The 26,960-nt window shown below is 41.2% G+C and overlaps 1 protein-coding gene across 1 annotated transcript in view; it reads right to left on the reverse strand.

Moving 5' to 3' along the window:
• CACNA2D3 (calcium voltage-gated channel auxiliary subunit alpha2delta 3) overlaps positions 1 to 26,960 on the reverse strand; it is a 776,419-nt gene that overhangs the window by 131,741 nt on the left and 617,718 nt on the right. The window contains exons 22-27 of the mRNA XM_032458250.1: positions 24,034 to 24,079; positions 23,780 to 23,877; positions 21,660 to 21,753; positions 18,637 to 18,732; positions 13,560 to 13,681; positions 10,860 to 10,940 (exon numbers count right to left, since the gene is read on the reverse strand). Of these exons, the coding sequence (XP_032314141.1) occupies positions 10,860 to 10,940; positions 13,560 to 13,681; positions 18,637 to 18,732; positions 21,660 to 21,753; positions 23,780 to 23,877; positions 24,034 to 24,079 (537 nt within the window). The remainder of the gene's footprint in view (positions 1 to 10,859; positions 10,941 to 13,559; positions 13,682 to 18,636; positions 18,733 to 21,659; positions 21,754 to 23,779; positions 23,878 to 24,033; positions 24,080 to 26,960) is intronic.

The raw sequence follows: 26,960 nt of genomic DNA on the forward strand, positions 1-26,960 counted from the left end.
AACAATTATAATACCACCATCAACTTTTATTTAGCACCCAGTTTTGTGCCAGTTGTTTTCCAAGTGTAATATTTTCATTTTCTCTAAACCTCAAATTAACCAAAACATGTGGGCATTTTACTGCCACATGACAGATGAAGATACATAATCATTGGGTTTGATTCATTTGTTCAAGGTCACATCACTAATAAGTAGTGGAGAAGGAATTTGAATCCAAGTCATTCCAAGGTCAAAACCTGGGTACTTATCAGGATGTGACAGGTTTGAAGAATTGGAAGTTGGGATCCTTTCCTGGCACTGACAGCACTTACCTTAAAACATGGCAGAAAAAAGGAACCCAACCACCAACCAGTGTGTCACTACTAGAGCTCTGGTTCCACCAACACCCAAGAAGCCAGCTGAGGAAGCCAAAGCAAAATGGGAAAGTGGGGGTCCTTTTATCACCATGACTCTGGTGGGCTGAAAAAAAATGTTCTAGAATGGGAGAGGAAGAAACTCAGCCACACTCTCTAACAGCTATTTGAGAAAATGGTAAAATTAGATGTTGGCTAATAAGTAGTGTTTCTCACTAAAATAGTCATGAGTACACAGAGGAAGAAAAAGTTATGAGGATCCTAGAAATCAGGCATCCTGGTCATTGATATTCAAGTCTCCAGGAAGAGTGTCCACAATTCAAGCAGAAATGTGACCTTCAAGCAGATGAGTGGGATGTAAAGGAAGAGAGTACCAGTCTACACTACCCATCCTCATGCTGGTATTCCTTCCTCCGAGACAGTGAGCTTCAAAAAGCAGAGGGAAACAATTCTCCCCTTTATGTAGGATATCTGAGGACATTTGATTCCCACAAAACCTGCCATTAAGACCTTGAGGTCTTTATCCATTAAGGATGAAGAATGTCAACAACATAGGGCATAATAGGATGATAAAAGAAAGGGAAGATGATAGGTACAGTCCAGGGCTATAGTTTTTATCTACTGTTTCTTGTCAGGAATGAAAACTACAGACTGCTTTGGCTTATCTGGGTTAAGTAGTCAGATGATCAGGCAGCAGGAGGTGGCTTCCCTTACCAACCCTGCAATACCACAGTAAACACAAGACATCTAGACGCTGGATATTTGTCTGGGGGTTGTATCCATCTTAGTCTTCAAGGAGTACTCTAAAGTCAACAATAAGGGACACTCAAGCAGAAGCCATTTACCCTGTTTACTGGCAAAACCCTTATATTCTAATGATGACTAAAATTAAGAAAGAAATCTGACTTGGAGCTTCCTAAAAGATAATTTAAAAAAAGGAAAAAATAAATAAAGGCAACATTGCCCTCAAGATACAGAAGCATGAAATACCTATTTTACAACATGTCCCAATACACTTTTTAAAGTTTCTGGTTGGATTTGGTGTACCTTATACCCACACAAGCTCTGTTGGCAAAATCACATCCTATGGCTAAGTTCAGAGTTTATGAGGCACAGAAGCATACAGCTCCAGTAGGAAGCTTCACCCATTCCAGACTCCCAGAAACTGTAAGATAATGCATGTTTGTAGTTTTAAGCTGCTAAGTTTTGTCACAATTTGTTGTATAGCAACAGATAACTAATACCCAGGCCATTGGGAGAGCTGGGGCTTTTAACTCTGAGTAAATTGTGAAGCCAATAAAGGGTTTTGAAAAGAGGAGTGACATAATATTACTTATCTTTTAACATGATTGCTGTGGCTCCTATGAAGAATAGATGGAGGGGGCCAGAGGTAGATGGAAGACGGCAAGGGAACCACTGCAACAATCCAGGGGACAGATGAGTGTGGACTGGCCCAGTGAGGTGTAGTGGGGATGCTGAGAAGTGGTCAGGTTTTGTACATAATTCGAAGAAAGAACCAACAAGATTTATAGATAGATTGGTTATGGGTAGAAGAAAAAGAGAAGAGTCAAGAATGACTTCAAGATCCTGATTCAAACAAACAATAAGAAAATAAAAAAGCACTGCCCAGGTAATATATAACTAAGAATTGTTTTTAGGTGCAGTAATGGTATTGTTATATTAAAATACAAGAAGTCTTTATTCTTTAAAGATGTATCCTGAAATATTGATGGATGAAATTATTGAATGATTAATATCTGATTTAAAATAATATGGATGGGATGGACGTGGATTAGGGCGGTTGAAGGGCACAATGGCCATGGGTTGTGAATAGCTACTAGGAGTAAATGAAGGATACATGGGGTTTCTTATGTTTCTATCTACTTTGGGGTATATTCAATATTATCCATCACAAATGTTTTTAAAAAAAGAATGACTCCAAACTTTTTCAACTGAATAACCAGATAACTAAGAATGACTTCAGTCTGGAATCAATAGCACTTGATGGGCCTATTTAAGGAGGAGTAGAGACTGAGTAGCAAGGGAGAGTCAAGGAAGAGCAGTCTGGCTTGGGAATCACCAGCTTATATATGGCGTTTAAAGTCTTGAGAATGGATAGGAACCCTGGGGCCCTCCAACATGTACAATCAAGAGATGAACAAAATCAGCAAAGGAGACCTAGGAGGGTGGGCAGTGCAGTCAGCAAAGAACCAAGTAAAGAGGTACTTCAAGGAGAATATGATCAACATGGTCAAGTGTTGCTGAAAGACCAAGAAAAATGAACATATGAAGTTCAATATTGGACTTGGTAATATGGAAGCTACAGGTAGCCTTGATGAGAAATGATTCACTGTGGATGAAACCTGATTGGAATGGGTTCCAGAAAGTATCAAAGAGAGGAAGTAAGAAGAGCATAAAAAAGTGAAAAATAACACAAATAACTTAATAACAAAAATAATTTTGGCTTAAAAAACCTGACTAAAACAGCAAAAATCTGGAAGTTGGTAGAAGGCGGCTAGTGAAGTAAAAGCATATAAAATAACCATGGACTATGTCTTCATTCTGAACTTTCTTTTTATGTTTCAAGACAATTGTACACTCTTATCCCCATGAGCCTGGTCACATATAATTTGGCCTTGAAGTAGGAACAATATTCAGACACTGATCCTGACCTCATGAAGATCTTTCACCAGAACAGAAGGCAGGAGCCCTTGGTGAGCACAAACTGTGGGAGGCCATGGGAATAAAAAGGCTTTGATCAGGACTGTTCCTTTCCCACCAGACTGGTGAAAGCATTCTCCATGAGCAAGAGTCCATAGACTGACCGTCAAAGTGCTTATGCTCCTGCTGCAGCCTCTGCTCATGCGCTCTCTTCCCAGAGAGGGGAAATGCTCGGCAGCTCACTTATCCTCTCAGGCCCTTCACTTAGTCTGAGAAATATATATTCTAGTCTTAACCGAGATCAAAATCCTACCAAGGTCACTAGGAGATTTGCCTGGATAAAGGCGGCTAAATAAATCCCCAAATCTCTCATGAGCCATGTACGGGAAAAAAATCCCAGAAACTATTTTCCACCAAAGCATGTGGGCATTTCCAATGTTCTACCAAGCATTATGCTGATTACACTGTTCAGAGGTTTATAAACTGGAGAGAAGATTAAGTAAATTACTGTCTTCACTGATAATGAGAGCATGTATTTTTAGAAAACCCAGGATCTTTGACTGGGAATCTGTGTAACCACATATACAAAAATATTAGGCACAACTGATGGACACTTTCTGATACAGGAAGTTCTGTCTTCAACATCTACTTACACAGTCCCTAATTTAAATATCCCCTTCATTTTTTAAAAGATAAAAAGATGGTGAAATAAGTGAGTGAACAAATTGTGTTTCAGGGGTGTGTGTGTGTGTGTGTGTGTGTGTGTGTGTGTGTGTTTAATGGCCTGTGATATATTTTCATCTAAAGCAGGAGTTGGCAAACTTTTTCTGTAAAGGACTAGGTAGTAAATATTTTTGGCATTTTAGTCCAATAGGTCTCTATACAACTACTCAGCTCTGCTATTTTCACAGGAAGGTATCTATAGATAACATGGGCACAGCTATAATTCAATAAAAACTTATTAACAAAAACAGCTGAGAGATATCTGACAAAGTATTTATATCCAGAACATATAAAGAATTCATATTTCAATAATAAAAAGGCAAATAACCTAATTTAAATATAGGCAAAGGATCTGAACAGACATTTCCCTGAGGAAGATAGGCAAGTAGCTGACAAGCACATGAGAAGATGCTCAGCGTAGTTAGTTATTAGGGAAATGTAAATCACTGCATGCCCACTAGGATGGCTAAAAAAAAAAAAAAAGACACAATAGTAAGTGTTGGTAAGGATGTGGAAAAATTAGAAGCCTCATACGTTGCTGGTGGGATTGTAAACATGGTGCTGCCAGTTTGGAAAACAGGTTGGCAGTTCTTCAAAATATCAAACCTACAGTTACCATGTGACCCCAAAATTCTATTCTAATTTCTACCCAAGAGAAATTAAAACATAGCCACACAAAAACTTGTATGTGAATGTTCTTACCAACATTGTTAATAACAGTTAAAAAGTGGGAAAACCCTAAATGTCCATTAATTGATAAGTGGAAAAGAAAATATTGTATATTACATACTGTGGAATGTCACTTGGAAATTTAATAAAATGGAGTACTGATACTTGCTACAACGTAAATGAACCTTGAAAACATTAAGGTCAGTGAAAGAAGCTGATAACAAAAGACTACGTGTCGTATGATTACATTTATCTGCAATGTCCAACATTAGGGGCTTGTGGGAGTGAGTGTCCTGAGAGTTAGCATGGATCCAGTTTCTCAAAACTCTAGGCTATTTTTATTCCTGGAGCAATGATCCTCAGTGTGCCTTGTCACTGGCTACCATGGTATGCACAGCAGCTGTTCTATGTGGTCAGCTTTAACTCAGATTCTGTTGCAGATTTGAAATACAGCATAATCGGTAGCTACATCACTAATCTATTTCTGTGAAGTTTGCTGTTGTCATTCCTATCGACTTAGGCCTCGTTTTGCCCTTGCATTGCACCCATTAGACAGCTTAAAAGAAAAAGACAAATGCCAACACATAAAAAGCCCCACATTTAGAGCAAAGACTTGCCTTGGGTTCCTCACCTCCCCCGAGGGCATCTGCCCATCAGTTCTGTTTTTAGATCTTAGTAAATACCGCCCAAACCTGAGAGACTCATTTGTGTCTCAGAGTACCCATTGAGACACAACATGTATGAGGGATCTCATCCAAGATTCCTGGATAAGTTCATTTCTTCTGCCCAGAATACTTTCCCCAAAGATCTTTGCATAATGGCTGTATTTCATCATTCCACTCTCTGCTTGTTTCACCTCCTCAGGGAAGCCTTCTCTGAGCCCCATCCTTCTCCCCAGTCTGGAAAAGCATTGTCTCTGCCACGTACAAGTATGAACATGAGCATTCTTCCCTGCCTTTGCCACTGCCAACCACACTTTATTTTCTACAGAGCATTAACCACTACCGGAAATTCCCTCTCCTCTTCCTCCCTCCCTCCCTTCTTCCTTCCTTCCTTTCTTCCTCCCATTCATACAACACATGTCTGTTGTCTGTACCTCTCACACAAATGGAGGCTCTCCACTGACAGCAAACTGGACTGAATGTTTCTTCCCTGGGCAGCTGCCATCTCTGCCTCTGGTCCTGGGATGCCGATAGTGCCCTCTCATTTTATCAACCGTCAACCCCCCATGCAATCCACAGTGGCCTACTGGGTGCTTGTTCTCAGCTGTATCTCCAGCACTAGGTACACTGCAGGTGCTAGATAGCTATTGAATTATTTAATTAAAAAATTAAGAAATGAAACAGGATCTTTTTGTAAATGAGCCTATAAGGGAAAACACTGAATTTGAAAGCACCAAGAGTTGAAGTTTGCCTGTCAGTTTAATCCAGCATTTCTCAATCTCACCCCTATTGACATTTCGGACCAGATAATTCTTTGTGGTTGTGGGGACTGTCCTATGCCTTGATGTTTACTGGCACTCCTGACCTCTACCTACTGGATGCCAGTACCACCCCTCTTAACCAATTGTGACCATTGAAAATGTTTCTGGACGTTGTCAAATGTCTCCGGAGGGGCAAAACTGCCCCTGGTTGAGACCAACTAGCCTAATCAGTAAGTATTAATTTCTGCTATGATAAAACACTCCCTTTGTTCATATCTAACAAACTAGAGGTCTATCCATGTAGACCTGACACATAATTCCTGAATACTAGTCAATTCACATATACCAAATATACGAAATCCCACCAAAGGAATGTTGATAAGCTATATATTTGCCTGTAACATTTTGCCAACATTATCTGCCCAATTCTAAAGAAGGCTCTATATTAAATAGTACACAGTAAACAGTTTAAATAGCCTGTACCTGACAATAGCTAATGGTCGATGATGTTAAGCAATCTCTTTATTAATCAGTTGGTTAAAATGGGATCATCTGTCCTAACATCAAGCATCCCCCTTCATTACACTGCCTAGAATTATCCAGTTGAGACCACATCACCCACATTTTGAAATTTCCCCCACTGTAGTCTGTATTTCTTGCAGACTGGCAGATCCAAACCCCCTCCCCAAACTTTACTAGAAATACTGAATTTTACACTTAAAACAGGTGAACTTTTGGTATATAAATCATATCTCATTAAATCTGTTAAAAATAATTTTTTCTGTAACCAATGCCTCTAATGTCTATAATCTATTTCTTTCTGCTGCTGATCAGATTAACTATTCTAAGCATCACATTAGGTACTTGGATCTCACAAAGGACATCTGCTGGTGGAGAGACAACTACTGGGCCTACATACATAGTTGCCATTAGGATGGGACACCTAAACAGTTTTTCCATTCCTTAAAATACCTATATGGGTCTGTATCATTTTACTACAGTGCAAACTGGAGTTTTTAGCTACTGAGTGCCTCTCTTAAGAGTTTTGGTCAAGTACTATGTCTCCATTGTCTGGTCAGAAAATTTTGCAAGCATATGTACCTACAGATAGCAGGTAAAAATGAAGCCCATCTCTCTTGAGTCATTTAGTCAGTATTTCTGATATATTTACCATATATCAGCTCTTACTTAGCACTGGGAATAAAAAGGTAATTGGGACAGTCCTTGCCTTCAGAGAGTTTAAAATTTATTTAAGAAATTAAATAGAACATTTTAGGAGAGATTTTACATTTTGATATGTTAAAATTTACATTTTAAAGCAAATGCAAATAATCCAGAATTTATCATATCTGTTACTTTAAAAATTCAGAAATCTGAACTTCTTATCAAAAATGAAGTATTTTATATTTGTCAGAGGGAGAGACTAGAAGGAGAATAAGGGAGTCAGACAAACACTCCAAGGAGGGAGGAAGTTCTCTGCATATTTATATGTTCCTACTTGGCTGAGTTTCTCCCCCCATGCATTCCTTTTCTTCTCCACATCATTTCCACCCTAGCATGGTGGAAACAGTGTCAATGATTATTGGTCTGTAGGGCCTGTCTCTCCATTGAGAGTGGAGTGGAGAATTAACACCATGATCTAGGTAATTTATGGAACTCAAGTCAATAACAACTAAGTAAGGGTAAAACAGGTTTCTACAAGTTCAGTGCAATTTACAGAATCTTCATTGAGGGTCCACTGTGCTCCAGGGACTCCACTGGTAAAGTACAAAGTCTTGGACCTTTAGGAGCTTCTAGATATTTGCTCAGCATTTCAATTCACTTGTCCTATGTAGACATGGCTTTAAAAATAAATGCTATTTCAAAGGTCTCTGGTGGGTGTGAGTGGAGACAATCACAGGGCCTGGTTATTAGTTTGTATCTAGAGTGCTAGCAAAAGCAGGAGGTCAGGAAATATTTATTGAATAAATGAGCGAATGAATGAAAAAATATGCTGCCAACTTGAAGATAAAAATGGGCCACCTCAAATCCTAGCATTTTTATATTTCTTCATATTCAGGTATTTTCTTGTTTGTTTTCTCATTTTTATCCCCAGATTTACCCAGAATAAGGTAAGGGAGATAATAATCCCAACCTTATTTTAGACAGAGTTTCAGGGACCCAAGACCACACACCGAGCAAGTTTATGGAGTGAGTGACAAACCTATGTGGACCTTACAGTCCCAGCTTTGCATTTCCAATAACAACAGAAAAATGGACTGGGGGCCTGACACACACAGCAGGTTCCAGGGCTCTGGAAAGACTTAGTGGGCCAAAGAGAAAGTCCTACCACTTCTTCATTTGCAGTGGGAAAGCAATTAAGAAAATTTAGCTTGCTAGTGGCAGCTGGAGAGTTGGCAAGTTCCTCAAGAGAAGGACTGTAAGCAATGTCATAGGCCAAGAAGATGGATGGGGCCCATTTATGTGCTGAGGCTGACATATAAATGGAATCTGGCCCAGTTTGACTGCCCTTTCTTCAAAGATGTCATTGACAGATGAGTATCTAAATGTTTTTGTTTAAAAAAGAAAACAAGAAAAAAAGAAAGAAGAGAATAATACACACACACAAAAAATCAAAACAGGAAACTCTTTCTATCCCAAACAGACACATGTAGCCAATGAACATGAGAATGCCAGATCGGACCTGGGAGGAAGGCAGGCTTTTCAAAGTAGTTCTTGATAATGATTTGCAAAGTTGTACACTTTTCCTTTCAGATAAATTTCAGTTTAACACAAGGATTTCACTGAAGCCCCAAATTACTGCCACTGGGCTGCATCCCATCTGCTATTAGAGTCACACTGGTGGGAGACAAGTCTGCTCACATATTCATCTTCACCTGCCATAACAAGGTTTCTCCCCCAATTAAAATGGGCTTTTAAATTTTAGAGTGGTAAACAATGTCTACTTAATCTGAGGAGAATACACAGAAGAAAGTTACCGAACCTAATCACACAGTGACATGTGACATGATGGGTGAGTCAGAGTCAATGAAATTTGAGGGAAGTGCTGAAGAGGCCTCTCTGCTTTTGGAGACAGAAAGGTCCTTTGGAGGTCACTGCCTTCATGGCAGCCTTTAAGACCAAAATCAAGCAATTCTGTTCTATCTTATGTCTACCCAACCCACTTTAAAAAAGATTAAAAATCAGCAGATTTACAAGATAAGAACTAAATACAGTTCATTGGATAACCTTGTTTCTTTGTCCTGCTCTGTAATTATCTTCCAAAAATGGTCACCAGCTGATACACACTGAGTCTCAGTAACAAGGGAATGACTCTCCCACCCATTCAGGGTGGGCCAACCATGTCTCATGACTTGCCTGTGGTCTCTGGCCAACTGTATAACTCAACAGTAGATAAGTAACCATTTGGAAAAGTCACGGTCTTTTCCAGACTGGATACAGAGTGCCCAGGCTGAGTCCACGTTTTGTCCATACTCAGCCAAACAGACATTTATGAAATACAAGCCATTTGGAAACATTTGAGCATAGCTTGCAAACTTGGACAGATGTGGCTGGGATGGGCACAGTGATCTTAGGACCAAAACAGAGCATCCCTCATGATGAGTGAATGAGAAATCCAAGGAAAACGTTTCAGAAAGACATTTCAAACAGATGGACAGATAGTTTGGTTTAGACCATGTCATCATCAGCTGTTGCATGTGGCCCCAACTCCAGGGAGGTAACATGCCTTCAGAACTAGCTGGCTGGGTCAGCTTGGAGGTAAGTAAAGCTGATCTTTAAGCAAAAATAAATCTTGCTGAGTTAAATAATCCTGTCTCAACTTTCCTCAGGGAACATGAGACACTAAGAACAAAATGTGAAGATAGCAGTCCTGAATTTTCAGTTCTTATCTCCTGGATGATTAGGTACAGATCTACCTAGGTCAAGATGAGCTACAGCTCAGATATATAAGACTGTCTTCCTTGCCAATAACCCAGGAATAATCAGGGCAACCAGGGCAACTGTCCCTAAATCTTTCAATCCCTGCCAATATAATTATGATGTAAAGGCTATGTCAGAAATAAAGTGGGGGAATAAAGCAGTATTTCCTAGCCAAAGAACAACCGCTTCAAACAATCTGATCCATTTGAATTCCTTCCACAAATATTGTGTATGGTGCCACAGAAGTTGATGTTCAAAGTCACCCTACAGTACAATTTATTGAGGGAAGCTAACTGAAAACCAAATGATTCCCTTTTGTAAATCTAGCCAATACCAAGATGGCACTTGGAGGGTCTCACTCATCCATCAACCAAAGGCTCTGACAATTATTTATCAGAAATAGACGATGTGCCAGACATGCTTTTAGTCTCAATTTTTCTAAACAGCTGTCCTCAAAGGAGGGCTTGTGACAGTTTCTGAACTTTTAGGCCAAATACCACCAATGAAAGCTCCTCAGTCAGTCACAAAAATCTACTGATACATCCGAGAGTGAGAGAGATGGGAAAAGCCAGAGACAGGGTTTCTTTGACAATTCAAGACTCAGTCATAAAGCATTTTAGCTTTCTTCTGATCGCAAACCCAGTACCTGGAGATACATCTAACTCTAATCCCTCAGTGGTGTTAGGGGAGTGAAAATCTCATGCTCTGCAGAGAAAGGCACATTTCAGCTTGCATTTGCCTAAAACAAACCCACAATTTCCTTGTATGGCCCATGTTATCCTAATGATACAGAAGTGGGAGATCTGCAGCTTACTTTAAATGAGCACGGTACCTACTGTCTAGAAATTCTCTTCTGCACATACCAACAATTTCTTACTGGCTGAGAACTTAAGAATGAAAGCCCTGGGAAATATTTCTATTTTCACATCAAAGTCAACCAGTTGTCAGAGACGTAGATTGGAGGAGGTGACACGAAGCTGATGAGGAGGTAGTTTTTAATGTTTTTACCTTTCAAAAACAACAGTCTGATACACAGAAGTAGTAGCCTGGCTACATGAATGGACACCATGCTTACTTTGATTCATCGATTGAAATTCATCATCATTTACCTGCCACCACGGGAGATTTGCGTTCATCCAGGAGCTGGATGGAGGTACTCGCCGTCACCACATTGCTTTTGTTGACTATTCCTACAAGAAAAAAAAATGACAAAAATGAACACAGTGCTTATGTTGTGAGAGTGACTGTATTGGTTTGCAGTCACCAGTTCTGCAGACTGCTGGGGTTTGCTTCCCAGAACCCAGAGCTGGTCCGCCCTGTTAGGCTGCAGGTGCTGGATGGTAGTCCTCTCAGCTAAAGAAATCAATGCACTGAGTTCTGACCACCCACACTGGGGAACATCCAGCTTCTTCCCATCAAAATTATTAACTACCATGGAGGGATCACATTTTTAAAAATTTGTGGTTACTAATTGCAATGTTTACTTGTGTCAGTTACCATATTTATACTGCCTTTCTAAATACAGCTATTGGAGAGCTGCTTGAGATAAAGTTTTGAAACTATTTTACAATGAGTTGAGAACTTTAGCTCTGATTTGTTGTTTAAAACTTTACTGATCTATAAAATTCTAATTTCAAGCCCAGTTTTTCTGAGCAAAAATATTCTAAACAGGGATAGAGCTGGAAGGCAATTCTTACCCCAAACTCTTATTAATGTGGTAGCAATATTGTATTGGTATAAAGATATTTTCTATTACCAACAATGGTTCTAATATCCATGAATTAAAAGACGCTGAGCACAAATTCCTAACACCCATAGTTAATAATTGTTAGTCCAGTGCCTGCTTCATAAAAATTGTTCAGTGAATGTGAGTTGGATGGAATCCAATTAATTTGAGAAGCAGGAAGAAGGCAGATCTGAATTTGAATACACTTAAGAATTTTTTTTTGGCCCGAGTCTAAGCCATAATAAAAACCAACTTCTCTTCCAGTGTACAGGTATTCAACACACAGGATTAAAGATGAAAGAGAGCTCCACCACACTTGTCCTTGGTCATTTTTAACATTTTCCCTAAATCTATAGGGGCCATGAAATCTCATAAGATATTATGTCACCCATAACTTCATCATGAACAAGGTAAATTCCTTTTCATTATATGATTTCATTGAAAGTTCAGTGAAAACCTCATTAGCCAAAAACCAATTAGACAACGGCCTTAATTAATTAGAATTTTTTTCCAGACATAATTCTTTGTGGGAAAAATGGTGAACAATAACAAAGCAAACTGACACAAGGAAGCATCACACACCAGCACACACACACACACACACACACACACACACACACAGAGCAGTTTTGTGGGGGGTGTTTTCTATTCCCCCAGCTCCTTCTCCCTGCCCAGTATTGGGGAAAGCCCTTCTGGATAACTTAATGGTTATAGTCCAGATCTGGCAAGCTAAGTTCTATTTTCCTCTTTAGGAGACTATGAAAAAGAAAGTACCATGAGATTGCATGATAAAAAAAAGACATTATTATTGATAGATTTACAGCAGAATAAGAAAGCCCACTGTCTCTCAGTTGATATTTTCAGCAATAAAATATGATACAGATAAGCATAAAGAAAGAGACTTGGTCACATGGAAATTTATATTCGAGAACATATACATGTACAAGGGCATGAGTACACACAGGCCTATCAGCAAAGGAGCACAGACTTCGAGAATCTTGGTCCTAAAAGGAACCTAACTGATACTCTCCTCTAAAATCCCGCCCAGCAAGAGAGTTTCTACAGTAACATTTGGACTTCCCTTGAACGTCTTCATTAATGAAGGACCTTCTTACTGATAAATCCATTCAACTAATTACTAGACAACTCTTGTCAACGTGTCTTCTGCAAATTTTGAGAGCCCTCTTTCTAAAGATGTTTTCGTTCACAGAAATGAACAAGTGCCAAGACTCAGGGAGGAGTTCTGACACTAACCACTGGAGAGCCTCCATTAGGGTTGACTTGGAAATGCTCGTAAGAGATTAATACAAAAGGCCCTAATATAAAACATAAGTATATACTGAACTGTCCAGAGCAATCCAAGTTTATAGAATTATGTCTTATTCATCTCTGAAGTTTCTACAATGCACAGTTAGAAGCCTTACACAGAATGAGCACCAAAAATATCAGATGCATGAGACAAGAAAAAGCCAAGGACAACTGAAAAGCCTTTCGTTTGTCTTGCTTCTAAAACTGGTTGAAATAAAGGCAGTGTTCAGTTATTTTTTGGAGGGAAGTGACCTTAGTTTTTTAAAAATAATAACGTAAAACCTTAGGATTTGAAGAATCATTGGCTACATGTTTCTCATTGGGCACTGCAGCTCCCCCTGTCAGGAGAGCACGAAGTCTTAAGTCCTTGCTCTTGCATGTTGATTTAAATCCGTTCTGATGGGAAATTGTAGGCCTCCAGAAAGTTCTGACAGAGGATGTCATGGCTGCCTGAATTTTCTCTAAGTAGGGCCATAACAACATTTAAAAAATCTATTGAGAAATTTGTATTCAAATTCCGCGTGGTACAAAATGACAGTCTTGCTCCCTGAAATGTTCTTTGCACAGTCTGGTTAAGCAAAAGCCTCATTTTATTTGGGTTTGCTACATTTATGGAACAGGTCACTGGTTCAGAGCTGGGCCAATGTTTAGCATTGGCTCTCAAGGTTGAATTTGGCTTCCTTTAGCACCCAGATCACTCCACCATACTCTGCACGCAGTGCCCAGGCCAGCAGGATGAGATGGACAGAGCCCCACCTCCAACAAAGGCACCCACCTGTGCTGAAGGGTATCGAGTAAACGAAGCTTCCTGGAATCTGCTCCGCAGCTCTTCGGTACCACAGAGGGAAATGGTCTGCATTAAAGATGTTCTCCTTATCTCCAGCTTTCAGGAAGTCCCTTAATATAGAAAGGAGTAAGAAAAGTATGACACGACCCAGCAAGGAAAAGCTGGACGCAGGGTGCATCCCAAAGACTTTTGTTGGGTAAAAACAGTGTTGGATTTTAGAACCCTCACTTGCCTTTCTCAGTACAGCAAGGACCTGTGTAACATTGTGCACCCCAGATTACCCCAAAATATCTTGTAGAGCCCTGGCAGTCAGATTCCTAGTGGATGAAACCCCGAAATATCTTGTAGAGCCCTGGCAGTCAGATTCCTAGTGGATGAAATGATTTTTCCTAGTATATCTAGTGAACTAATAGTCTTTTATCACCTGAAGCAAGCAAATCAAGCCTCCAGAAATCATATAAGAAGACCATGGGTAGTCAGAAAGCTTTGTCTTGCCTTAAAATCCAACCACATAGACACATATCCTTGGAAGGATCAATATCTTAAGTAGATCTCACTCTTTTCAGAAAAAGTGTAAAGGAAGTACAGTGGATCCACGTGGGGAATCTTTGCTTCTTCTTCCCTTCTCTCCCTACTCTCTAGCCCTACAGGACTGTGCCCCATCTCCTCTGCAAATCCCTCGTATCTCCTGACTCCCTGCCTACTGCCCATCATGCCTCTGTCTATCCAGAAGGCTGCATGGACTCTCTTCCCCATCTCTTCCTGTCAAAATCACGCTCATTTCAAGGTGTGCCTCAAATACCACCTACCACATGAATCCACAGAATCCACACCAGGGTCCCACAGCATCTTCACACAAACACAGCCTTCTTTTTCCTTGGCCTTATCTGCATAGTCATTATGTCCCATTCCAAGCCTCCCAAGATCTTTGAGGAGAGGAGCGTCAGTTCAAATTTTTGTATCCTTCCCCAGAACCTTAAACACACTGAAGATCCAAGAGTGTGTTCACTTGACTTAACTCCAAAGAGTCACACTTACTCTCCAGCATGCAAGTGCCTTGTCTTTGCTGATATGGTTATTCCTTGGGGAGGAAATGACTACCTAGCTAGTCTAACTCTGCAGAGATCTTTCAGAAAGGGAGCCCAGTCAGGGCATAATGTGCATGAAGAGGAAAGTCCACCAGCTGAACCAGAAATGGCACCACTTTCAAGCCAGCAATTTGTATCATGGAGTTGGACCACATAGACCTGAAGAGAATAACCAAATATTCTATATTGTTTCAGCATGGTCAAATGTGTATGCCAAGTTATAACCAGCTGGTTATTGGAAGCTACTTGAACTTGCAGCCAGCTCAGGAAAGCATTCTGTAGTTTTAGGATATGGCCAACCAGCAATCCCTTGATTTCTTCCAAAGATGCCCATGCCATTGGAGGCCACCTCAAAGCTCTTAAATAGCCTGAAATATGCCTCCCTGTAATTCACACTAGCATGTCCAAATTCCACTCTAAGGGCATAGACCTTACTTTGTTGGCATTCCCCGGGCCTGGCATTCATCAGACACTCAATGTATGCTCACTGATCACAGGATAAATCAAGTCTCATATCCAGGTTAGAGCTTCTTGCTTATTGCAGACAAGTTGCTCTATCTTTCCTAAATAACATCTCTTATTTTTTTCAAATTCTTTTATCAATATGGCCACCTCTGCCCTATTAACACCCCTATGAAATTCTGTGCCACTAGAACTGTTCATAGTAGATCAAAAATGGCCTGACGTTGCTGCCTACATTTGTTTACTGACTCTGACTGACAGGATGATACTCCAGAAGTTAAAAGCTTTTTTTTTTTTTAATTGGCAAAAGCACTCTGCTCTCATTCAGAAGGCCAACTTTGGAGTTATGAGCAAGACTGAGAAAGCGCTGAGATCCCTGTGCTATTCAAAAAGCTGGCCTTAGGGAGCTTCAGGCTTGATGTGACAGATAAGCCCTGATTGGCCCTGCTGTATTCAGCGGTAATGTTTTTTGATCCTAAGATCATCAGGCTTCATAAATACTGAAAAGTGAGCTTTTTCATTTTTTTTTTTTTTTTGACATGAGGTGCTCCATAAAACTGACTTGGACAGGTATGTGAAGGAGACAATGCTGCGCAGCCCCAGGTGGGATGAGCAGCTGTGCCTTCCATGCTGGGCCACAGGCACAGTCACAGCATCAGCCCTACTCACCGGGGAGGTGGGTGTAACCACAGGGAGGAAGGCTCCCTTCCCATGCAGCAGTTAATGGTGCTACAGGAAGACCCTTTTCAGTCACAGTAGTGGGATAATAGCTTGGTGGGAAGGTATGAGGTGGTTCTCACTGACACTGATGGACACATTTAGGCAACAGGTCTAGGACACTGAGTGTTCCGTGTCTGCTGTCCAGGACCAGACCATGCTGGCACTTGGGGCAGCACACAGAAGCCACAGTGCTTGATTCCCATTAGCTCTAGTTAATGTGAGAAGCTCTGGTTGCCAGGAAACCTTGGGAGTCGCTGACAGCTACCAAGTAGTGATTCAGAAGAGAACAGGAAGGAGAGACCTGGTTCTCCAGAATCTCTGAAAATACCCTTTAGGAAAATAAATCCTTCTGGGTAAGAGGAAAGCCTACTTCTGGATGCTAGGGGCTGTTAACGGTGTTGTGTAAGACTGGTTGAGGTTTTAGGCAGAGCTGAATGACCCTGGGTGAGTTACTTGGGTCAGTTACTGAGTCTCTGAGCCCAACTTATTCATCTACAAAGTGGGAATAATATTACACTTATCATGATACTATCAGAATTACACAGCACTATGCGTAAAGGGCTATTTAAACTGAAAATGGCTCCACAACTATATGGGATATTAAAGCTCAGGGGTTTCTTTCATTGTCTGTGGTTCAAATGGGAGCTGTGCAGCACTCATCTCTTAGACTTAGGACTTGGGGGGAGAGCAGTCACTGTACTTTGGAAGCTGGTATCACTGGATGCTATGTGTGTGCTACATGTATTTCAAAAGGCCACACTGAAAGCACGAAATATATTGTTAACAATGGGGATGGTGGTGGGTTTCAGAGGCCATGAACTAAAATGTATCTACTTCCAAAAGCAGGTAGTGGGGATAGAAGCTGGAACCTCAGTGTAGAAGGCTGATGGGATAGTTAGCTCTAGGATGGGAACTTTATATCATCCAGAACTCTTCCCAACACTCTGAACTCTTCCTTGTATGTTCTCTTTTTTAAAAAAACATAGAAATTCTAAAAGTGGTGTAGCCCTGGCTAATAAAGTATATCCAAATAGTTGGGTCTCAATAAGGACCATTCATTGGAGAGGGTAGGCAGGTATAAGACTCTAACATAATAGAAGTTAAGGTGCCTCTATATGAATCAATGATGAGTTTCTTGAAGACAGGAATTATTTCATCCATTCAGATATCCAATGAGTACTTACTTTGGGTCACAGTAATGTCACAGGGACTAGAATTCATAGTTGTAGGTATTTTTAGCTTCCAAAAGCAGTTTTACATCCATAACTTTTCTGATGCTCACAGTTACCCAGGGATATCATTATCCTGCTTTTCTGATGCAATGAGTGAGGTGAGCCGGGTGCACATCCCAGAAGTCCTGAGTGTGGTCCTGCTGTCTTTCAAATCCCTTACAATCACCTAGCTATCAGACTAGTAAGGTGCCATGTTTTGTTGTTATTAGTGGTTTTCTTGTTGATTTGTTTTAATCTCAAAACATACAACAGCCTTCCTCTCTAAGCATTAGAAAGTCTATTCCTGTATCCCCTTACCTCTCCAGATCCTAAAAGGAGAGGGCGGTGATATGTAACCTGACACTTCTAGTCTTTCCTAGAAAAGTTGCCTTCTGGTAGAGTAATTATTTGGGGGTAAAGGGCTAAAGAGGGCTTGAAAAGAATCAAGTCACAATTACAGTCAACTTCATAAATGATACATTAGAGAAGTTGAGAAAGAAAGAGTTCTCAGATGGGAATTAAAAGCCAGTTCACAAAACATCCAAAAAAACCTGAATCTGCCATTTACAAGAATTCTTCTATGATCATATGGTTGGTGTCAGGGCCTCAGGATGCAAAGGCTTAATGGGACAGGAGCATCTCTTAATCAGGCCCTTGATGGGCCAAACCTTGTCAAATTGATGGCCACCCTGTGGCTTGGTTACTGCCCCCTGGTACTCTGAAGTTCAGGGTTTGGGAGGTTCCATAGTAACCTCTAGAATCACACACACACATACACTTTGCAAACCCTCTGAATTTCAGACTCCATTCATCCCTGCCCTAATAATGCCTCCTTCTTCAGAGAAAAGCAATTGAGAAAACTTATTAATGGGTTCAGGAAAGACTTCCCAAGCTCACAACAGCTCTTGTCAAACACCAATTTGAAGAATTAAAACCCTGTGGCTCTCTGAAGACTCAGGGGCTGAGCAGTGGTCTGAAGGGCATCTGGGTACTGACCTCAGTGACTGAGCCCACTGTCCATCTGAATCTCTTTGGAAACACAAGGAAACAGTATCAAACCCAAGGGCCACCAGAATGCCTGATCCTGGGTGTAGGGCTCTGCAGGCCTTCAGGCTCTGTACTGAGGCACAGAGGTTTACTCAAACTTAAACAAATAAACACCATGCTTGAAACACTGATTTGTGGACAGGCAGGAGTTCATCAGCAGAACTGCAGGACAGCTGAATGCCCCCAGCCATTTGTTAGGAGATGAGTGAGTTCTCCCTCTGGCTGCTCCCCTAGTAGCCACACCATTTCCAGAGACCTGAAATGACTCCCCAGGGCAGGAGAGGACTCCAGGACAGTGGACAGAAGCCAACAAGGGCAAAGAACACAGAGTTGTGGAAGGGCCAGCAACGGGCAGGTGAACACACACACACACACTGGGGTCCCCAAGGTAGAAGAGAGAGGAAGAATTTCAACAGGCTTGGGGTGGCCTGAATTTTGTTTCTGCTGAGGGTGGAATCAAGAAATGATACATGCTTCCTTTTCAATGTCCCATCTCAGGAGCTCCCTGAGCCCCCAAGAAGAAGCACACCTACTTACTGATTGGTGAGCTGCTCAGCCCCAACAAACAGGTTGATTCTTGAGAGGCCTGTGCGAGTGCCGAGGAAAGCTACCTCCACGCCCTTGTCGGAATTCCTGAAACAGAGCAGCAGACGTCAAGGGGATTCTGCCAGAGAGTAAGCAGATAATGGCTTCTGCATTTTAAGACTCATGGGTAGTTTTATGAAATAGTAGTTTTGAAACCTGAAGTTTTAGAAGAAACTATAGAAACACACACACACGCACGCACACAAGATGCAAACTCTTATTCCTTACAAATGTTTTCATGGTAATTCTTATCAGAAAAACTAAGAACTCCATGGCAAAAGGGAGCAGTGTGAGAAAATGCACCCCCAATGCTAAATAAACACTTTTCTCTCAAGATTCTGTGTGCAAGTTCAGAAAGAGTCAATTAACTTTAAGGAGAGGAAGAAAATCTTAGAGCTAGCTTTTTGCATTGATGCTACCAAGTCTACTCTTGGTCCTGAGACCATTATTGGAGTCTGCCATTAGCAAAAACAAGCAACAGAGCCATAAAGACTGTAGCATCCTACAGCTTGGAAATTGCTAGGATTTGAATTCTACACCATGTTGAGGGCACCAACTTGTAACTCCCACCAAAGCAGAGGCCTTCTCATCACCACCAACCCCAAAGGGATAAGGAAACGACTTCCACAAATCGCACTGCAGGATGCCATGCATAGGAACTCTAAGAATGGCCTTCGCAAAGGAACCTCATTTGACAATTCACTAAAGATTTTTTTTTCAATTTTCAAGGCAAATTTGATATGCCTGAACATATTCTTCAGGGTACTCTCAATGCATAGTTCTTCAAAAAAGCAAATGGTCTTTCCCTACACATACTTAATTTTACTCTACAATAAAAGAATGAAGAGATTACTGATTCTTGAGTTTGCTTCCCTGCCCATAGATGCTAGCAGCAATTTGACTGAAAGCTTTAGCCATGTTATCCTCAACACAAGATCATTTAGTTACTTGATATCTGATGGTTGTCAAAGTGGTCAATAATACCTTTAAGTATTTAAGGGGTGAATAATGCCAACACTATGCATTTGTTTCTGTTTGTAGCCTACACCAAATTGGAAAGCCAGGCTGTCCAATCAGTTACAGATGTGGACTACAAAGCAAGCTACCATTTTGGAAATCTTTAGCATCTGTTAGGGGTGAATTAGCCATCTTTGCACAAGATTTTGAGTTTCATAAGAACCTCAAAGAAACATTTCCACATCTACTAGAAAATGCAATCACAGGAAAGGCTTTAACTCTATCCAAGCCTCCCAGGGAATAAGATCCATGCAGATAAGCAGTCCAAGGATACCCCCAAATATATTGAGGGTGGTAATATCTTTAGGATTCCAGACTCACGTATTAAACTACCTACCTTACATCTATGCTTCGGAGTCATTTTCACCTTAAAATGTCTACAAAACAATTCTGGCCATGTCCAGTCCCAAACCTGCTCTTTCATTGTCTCCTGTCCTAGGAAATGGCACCACTATCTACCCAGGTATTCATGTCATAAATCTGAGAATGATCCTTGACAGCTCAGCCTCCGTCCTCTCATACAGTGAACCCGTTACTAAGTCTTGGGGATCTTACTTCTGAAGCATGCCACAAGTGCATCCCTTCTCTTTGTGCTCACTGCCACTGCCTTGGTTCAAGAGGCAAATCCCCTGAAATGCTGTAGGAGTCTTTACTATTTTTCTTACCTTCATTACATTCTATTAACCGCATAGCAGTAGAGGGGTCTTCTTTTAAAATGCAAGTCTGATCATGTCATTCTTAAAATCTTAAAATGTCCTTCTTAAAATTCTTCAATGATTTTCCGATATTCTGAACATAAAATCCAGAATCCTTAACCTGATTCCCAAGGTCCTGAAACACTCAGCCCCACTACAGCTACATCTCCCAATATCTTCTAGCCTAATTGTTACATTTCAGCTCAGTTGGTCTTCTTTAAATTCCTCAAGTGTATCAAGTACTCTCTTGCCTCAGGGCCATTGCACATGCTGTTCCACTTCCCAGGATGCTCCCAGGGAACCCTCGAACTAGTCCTACTCAGAAAAGCCTTCCCTGTCCCTTATCTCTCCTCTAGATCTTGTTACAGTCTACATATCTAATTTTTCTTCAAATAATTATCACAATTCTTAATCATATAGTACACTATATGCCACAGGTATCGTGATGATGGATGATATCTGAGTTACCTCCATTTCACCAGCAACAAGCCCAGTACCTGGCATATAACAGACATGCAATCAGTATTTGATGAATGAATGAAAATGAGAACAGAATGAATGACAGATCTGATAGAAGAGAATGTACAAAAGGGAAGATAAAAGAAGGAAAGGAGCTAATAAAAAATGTAAAAGGGGGAAGAGCTGAATAATGTATAACATGAAGATATAAGGAAAATGAAATGAGATTTTTCTTATTTTTAATCATTAATAACCTACTTAAAATAGTAAAATAATAGTAATAATAATAAAGCTATATTAATAAGCTGCCAAAGCAGTTCTCGCCCTAGTCTTTGACAACAACTACCATTGCCGCCTCCCCCTACATCCTCCACTTCAGAAGTAAAACCACAGAGTTGTATCTGACACCCTAATGAAACAGAGCTCTCACTTCCCTGTCCTCCTCACAACCTAACCTGGCCCAGATTCCAAGTTCCCTCCTGACTGTGAAGTAGAGGGAGTCATGGCAGGGCAGGAAGCAAAACGCTCCTTCCGCCTCCCTCCCTCTCGGAAGTGTCACCCTACCTCAGCATACCGAATTTCATGTAATGTTAAAACTCAAACAAATTATATGTCAAACCCAGGAGCTTGCCATCCAAGCCAGAGTCGCTAATCTGCTCTAGCTCTTGTGGTTTGGAGCTTTGGGGAAAATTAAAGAACTTTAACACCAGGCTCCTAAAACAGTTTAGTTCTTTAAACCATAACCATATTTCGGACTGCTTGTGGGGAAATGGCCATGAAAAGGGGACACGTGCAACCACTTACTCAGATTTGTTGAGGGCAAGGCTGGTCCAATAGGCTTCAATGGGAGCACTCACCACGGCATCAAAAAGGACTTCTTGTATCAATTCTTTATCACCTGTTGGGAAGGACAGACTTGAAAAGATGGCTTTGGCTGGACCCCAAATCATAGCATAAGAGGCACTCACTGGGCTCCTTTTGCAATATCTGCAGGCTACTTCTCGTATGGAGTGTTGCTTTATGCATTAACCTCCTACCAGTTCAAAATATGAAACAGTTCTGACGCCTGATATACCAGTAATACAGGAGCCCCCAGCACATTTGGATGAGATAATAGTAAATTGAGAGTCTTGAATGACTCATGCTTCAGTTTTCTGCTTTTTCTCCCCATCTAGTAGTTCATGCCATAGACCAGCATGCCAACTCTGGGATTCAGAGATCAGAAGGCAGCACTCATCAGAAAGTTTGCTCTTTTCATCCCCACATCTGTCCTCTATCAGAATTCTCAATTCTTCAGGGCCCTGATCTCAATCTACTGTAAGAAGGGAAATGGCTATGATAGCTTAATATCTCCTGAGACTCTTTCTGCGTGATTCCCTCGAATTAAGAAGTTTTTTTTTTTTTCTTAAAGAGGGATATCTGTCGTTATCCAAAGGGATTCTTAATAGAGCCCTGTGGAAGAGGCTAAGGAATCAGGAGGCAATCATGAGTCTAGCAGCTTTATCACCTACAGCAGACTGGTCTTCACTGTGGCTGGTGCCCAACAAGACAGTGGAGCTTTTTTGTAAAAGCAAAAACCACAAACAACTCATCAATAAAAATAATGGATAAATTGAGATATAATTATATAGTGGATTGCTATATACTAATTCAAACAAATGCATCAGAGCTAAATGATCAACACAAATAAATCTCAAAAATGTAATGTATAATGAGTAAAATACAAGTTGTAGAATAATATGTATTATATCCATAAATCTTAATATACAAAATAATGAAAAGTACTGGCACATAGTACTTATGGATATATATATATAGTACATATATAGTGTATACATTGTATAAAATGCATGGGAATGATGAACAAATACAGGATGGTAATTCTCTCTGGGAGGGAAATGAGACTGCACAGGGACACTCGGGGTCTTCAACATTATCTGTAATGTTTCTTTGCTTAAAAAATATCTAAAGCAAATATGGCAAAACATTAAAATTTGACAAAGCTAGATGGTAAATGTAAGTGCTTTTTCATATTATCTCTACTTCTGTTTTTTAAATGTCACTCAAAAAGTCAAACAAAACGAATAATTGGGCTCATATGATGTCCATCTGATCCTTTCTCTACTAGAGCATATCCAGAAAAGTAAATCCATTCCATGAAGATGTGGTTTAGGAGCTGGATAACCTCCTTCATCTCTCATAGGGCTGTTTGGTTATTGTATAAGATAACATATATAAAGAGCTTTTCATGTCACTGAATAAGTGATATCTGTTAGGGGTAGGGACAGGTGCCATCCTCACTTTGGTGAATCCCCTCATGCCCCAACTTTAGCTACTGGAATGAATTTGTGCCAGTCCAGGAACTGTTCTTAGACTTGGTGAGCATCAGGCCTGCCACTGCTCTCTCCCTGCCCCCGGCACAATCCAGTGGCCATTTCTGACTCACTGAGCTCCCTCAGAGGGCACTTGGTAGGAGGAGAGGCAGCAGACTGTATACTACAAGAGGCAACATGTCACAGTGGCAATCCCACTCTGGAGAGAACCAGAAGACCTAGATCACGACCTTGGATGAGACAAGCCCTATTTTCAGGCTTCATTTGTAAAATGGAAGAGCAGATATTGACAGTCTCTTCCCAAGTGTAACATTTTCATCCTACTCAGGTGCTTGACTAAATGGTTTGGTAGGGGGACAAATCCAACATGAAGGGTTAAACTGGGACTGGAGATTCTGAATGACTTCCCTCAATCCACATTCCTTCTCCTGTTTCTATAGGAAGCAGACATTTGGCTGGATTTAGTGTGACTGATCATCTCTGCCAAAGCAAAGCTTCCCTTGAAAACTCAAGGGAAGTATGGTTATGAGTTCATGCTCCACCCCCCAACCCAGGCCACGTGCACACAAGGGCATTTGAAAGCACACTTACATTGGAGCAGAGGTTCTTTGCCTTTGAGGTAGAGCTTAATAGCTTCTAATTGAGACAGATGACGGTGCTCTGGGTGTAGGTCAGTGTTGCAGTAGGACCTAGGAACATGATATGGCCTCAAACAGGAACATGTATATATTTATAGCACCTTCCTTTACCTTTAAGCCAGGGGAACTGGGCAAAGGAGGACAGGCAACTTGAAACCAAAGAGGGAAGAAAACAACAATGCTGAGGAAGGATTCTTCCATTCTTACCATTCATCTGCCAAGGACACATCAGGGTGTTCTAAGTCATGCAGGCCTAGAGGTCAAGGAGAAGGGCATCATGAGTAAGTACCATCCATGCAGGGCACTGAGCCCTCTCATCCTCTTTTGTGTTTCAGATGTTCTAGGGCAGGACCATTGTGGGGTGAAGGGTAGACATCAACCCCAAAGATATCTGTCTGGGAAAAGGGACTCTGCACGTAGGAAACAAGTTTTCCTCCCAGGCAAAACCTTCCCCCTATTTCCACCTCACTCAGCCACCACTGCAACTTTCCCTGACCGAGTCTCCTAGGAAAGCCTCAACTCCATGAAGACAAATGATACACCAGTGAGTACTGGGAGAGAAGCTTGGCAGGATGGTAGAGACACTGACTTTGGAGCCCCTTAGAGCCCAGCTGGGAACTTGAGTGGGACTTAACTACTCTGTGATGTTAGCAGGTTGCTCTACTTTTCTAAATGTCAGTTTCTTTGTGTGCAAAACAGGAATAATAATAGTCCCTAACTGACAGGTGGTTGTGAGTGAAATTATAGGTTGAATGATGCAAGACTGCCAATACTCAACTGTTTTTGACCAGCAAAAATTTCCAGTTGTTACAGGATCCTAAGTAAAAAAAGAGTCATCAGTCTGGAAAGGTAGCTAGAAGAATTAAGGCTTTCAGGGAACTGGGGAGTTTTTATAGAATGCTCTAGACACCCTAACTCTGTGAAATCACTCTCTTTCCTTGCATCTTCATGTGACTTCATTTTGATGGGTCATCAGCAGCCATGCATTTCTGAGTGACAACCTCAGGAACTCTAATGATTAAGAATGTCAGTTTCCCAAATGCCCAACTATATCTTACTGCACCCAGGATTCCAGTGCCCTCCTCAAATACAAATGTATAAAATAAATAGCAAAATACTAGACCTATCGTCACATACTCCTGCTTGATTTTATAGGAAGTAGGGAATAAATTAGATAGAGTATCATCCTACATGGCCCAAGTGGGAATATCCTGGCTCCAACACCTACTGGTTGAACGATGTTGGGAGGGTCATTTCGACTCTTGGAGTTTTATACCAGTCAGAAGATGTTCACGGACTGCACGAGAAGGTTGTGTGGAATTAGTCCCTGGGATAACACATGCATCCATCCTTTCTTCCCTTTCTCTCTCTCCTTCCCTCTCTCTTTCCCTGCCAGCCTCCCTCTATCCCTCCCACTCACTCTCCCTCCCTCCCTCCTATTTTTCCTTCCACTTATTTACTGAGCATCAACTATGTGCCAGGTACTATTCTAGGCCCTGAGAATATAGCAGTGACCAAGACAAAAATCATTGTTGCCCTCATGGTATTTACTTTTTAGTGGCAGAATAGAGATAAGTAAATAAAATTAAAATACAGAGCCTATCAGTAGTGAGGGCTACAAAGTAAGAGAGAGAATGAGGCAAGGAGAGGGAGTATCAAGAAATGGGGAGGGACGAGAGAGTGTCAGTATCAACTGTGGGAGTCAGAGATGCTTCATTGAGAAAGTGACTCTAAGCAAAGACCTGGAGGGGGTGAGGGAGCGAGACACGTAGATAATTAAGGAGAGGACGTAACCAGTGCAGAGGCCCTGAGCTGGGATCTCACCTTCCTGGAATATGGGATTCATGATATCAATTCTATCTATTTTTCAAGTTTCACTTCTCATCAGTCTTCACCCACAAAGCCCTCTCTGCCCCTAGGATCTATTGATGAGACTCTGAAGGGAAGATCTTTTTGACTGCTTCCTGCCTGAGTTCCTAGGCGACCAAGGAAATCTGATTGTTCTCTAATTCTCTCACCTCCCATTTTGATCCTTCTGACAAAATCACATCTACTGTTGATTGACAATGCTGACAATAATGATATAAGCTCTAATTTACTGAACAATTACTGTGTATAATATATATAAAGAGAGAAATTGTCAAGCAGATTCAGAAGGGAAACGATTCCAGCAGGTAGAACTACAGCCCACATGTTCAACCTCAGAAGCAACTCCTTACATTTTGAGCAAAATCTGCCCGTTCACCATCTTTGTAATACCTGCTATTGACAAGTTAGGTTGAAAATTCCTGTATTTCTGTGGGACAGCAGTCCTTATGGAAGATCCTTCAGTAGTGTGGTTGCCATCCCCAAGAAACTCCTGCCTTCTTCAACAACACAGCAGAACAGTAATCACGCCTCTGCCTTGACGGATGACAAGTCCTCTACTAGTTAGCCTAGGGGAAGCAGCGTTCCTAGGCTCTGTCACTCAGCAAAGTTGGCAAGCTTGTAAGCCCTCTTATTTACAGAGGACCAACAGAGAGAGGAAGATCTGACCTCCTTTGTGTGATAATCAGACACTTGCCCCGTTGCTGAGGATTCAAACTAATTTCTTGCACGGTGGGTGCTGTTAACTCTGAAATTTTCTCTATGTGAGCTCTTAGCCTAACTAAAGATGATAATGACTGAAAAAATGAAGAAATTGTCTGGAACACAATGTAAACAACTCTGTGTGTGTGTGAGGGTGAGAGAGAGAGGTGGGGGTTGGGGGAAGAGGAAGGGGAAGAGAGAGAGAGAGAACGAAGGAGCGGCAGGCCCATGAACTGAGGATTGACTAAAGGAATGAACACAACAGAGGCAAATAATCCATTAATAATCTCTCCTATTGTTCTGATCATGAGTTATTTCCCCAGCTTGACCTCAGATGCCTTAGATGTGAATTATATGTCTTCACAAGCAATGACATCCACAGAGCCACACATGGCTCATGAAGCCAGAAAATTAAAGAAGTTAAAATAAAAATTGATCCCTGAGAATACATCCTGTTGAGCATGTTGCCCAAATCACAAAGTTGCCTGTTGTCTCTCGCCTGTCTCTGGGAAGAGGGAGCACATGATTGATTAGCTCTGTGGTAGGCACTCTGCCCAGGTCATGAC

The sequence above is a fragment of the Camelus ferus genome, chromosome 17 (genome assembly GCF_009834535.1).
Source record: "Camelus ferus isolate YT-003-E chromosome 17, BCGSAC_Cfer_1.0, whole genome shotgun sequence".
Classification (NCBI taxonomy): Eukaryota; Metazoa; Chordata; class Mammalia; order Artiodactyla; family Camelidae; genus Camelus; species Camelus ferus.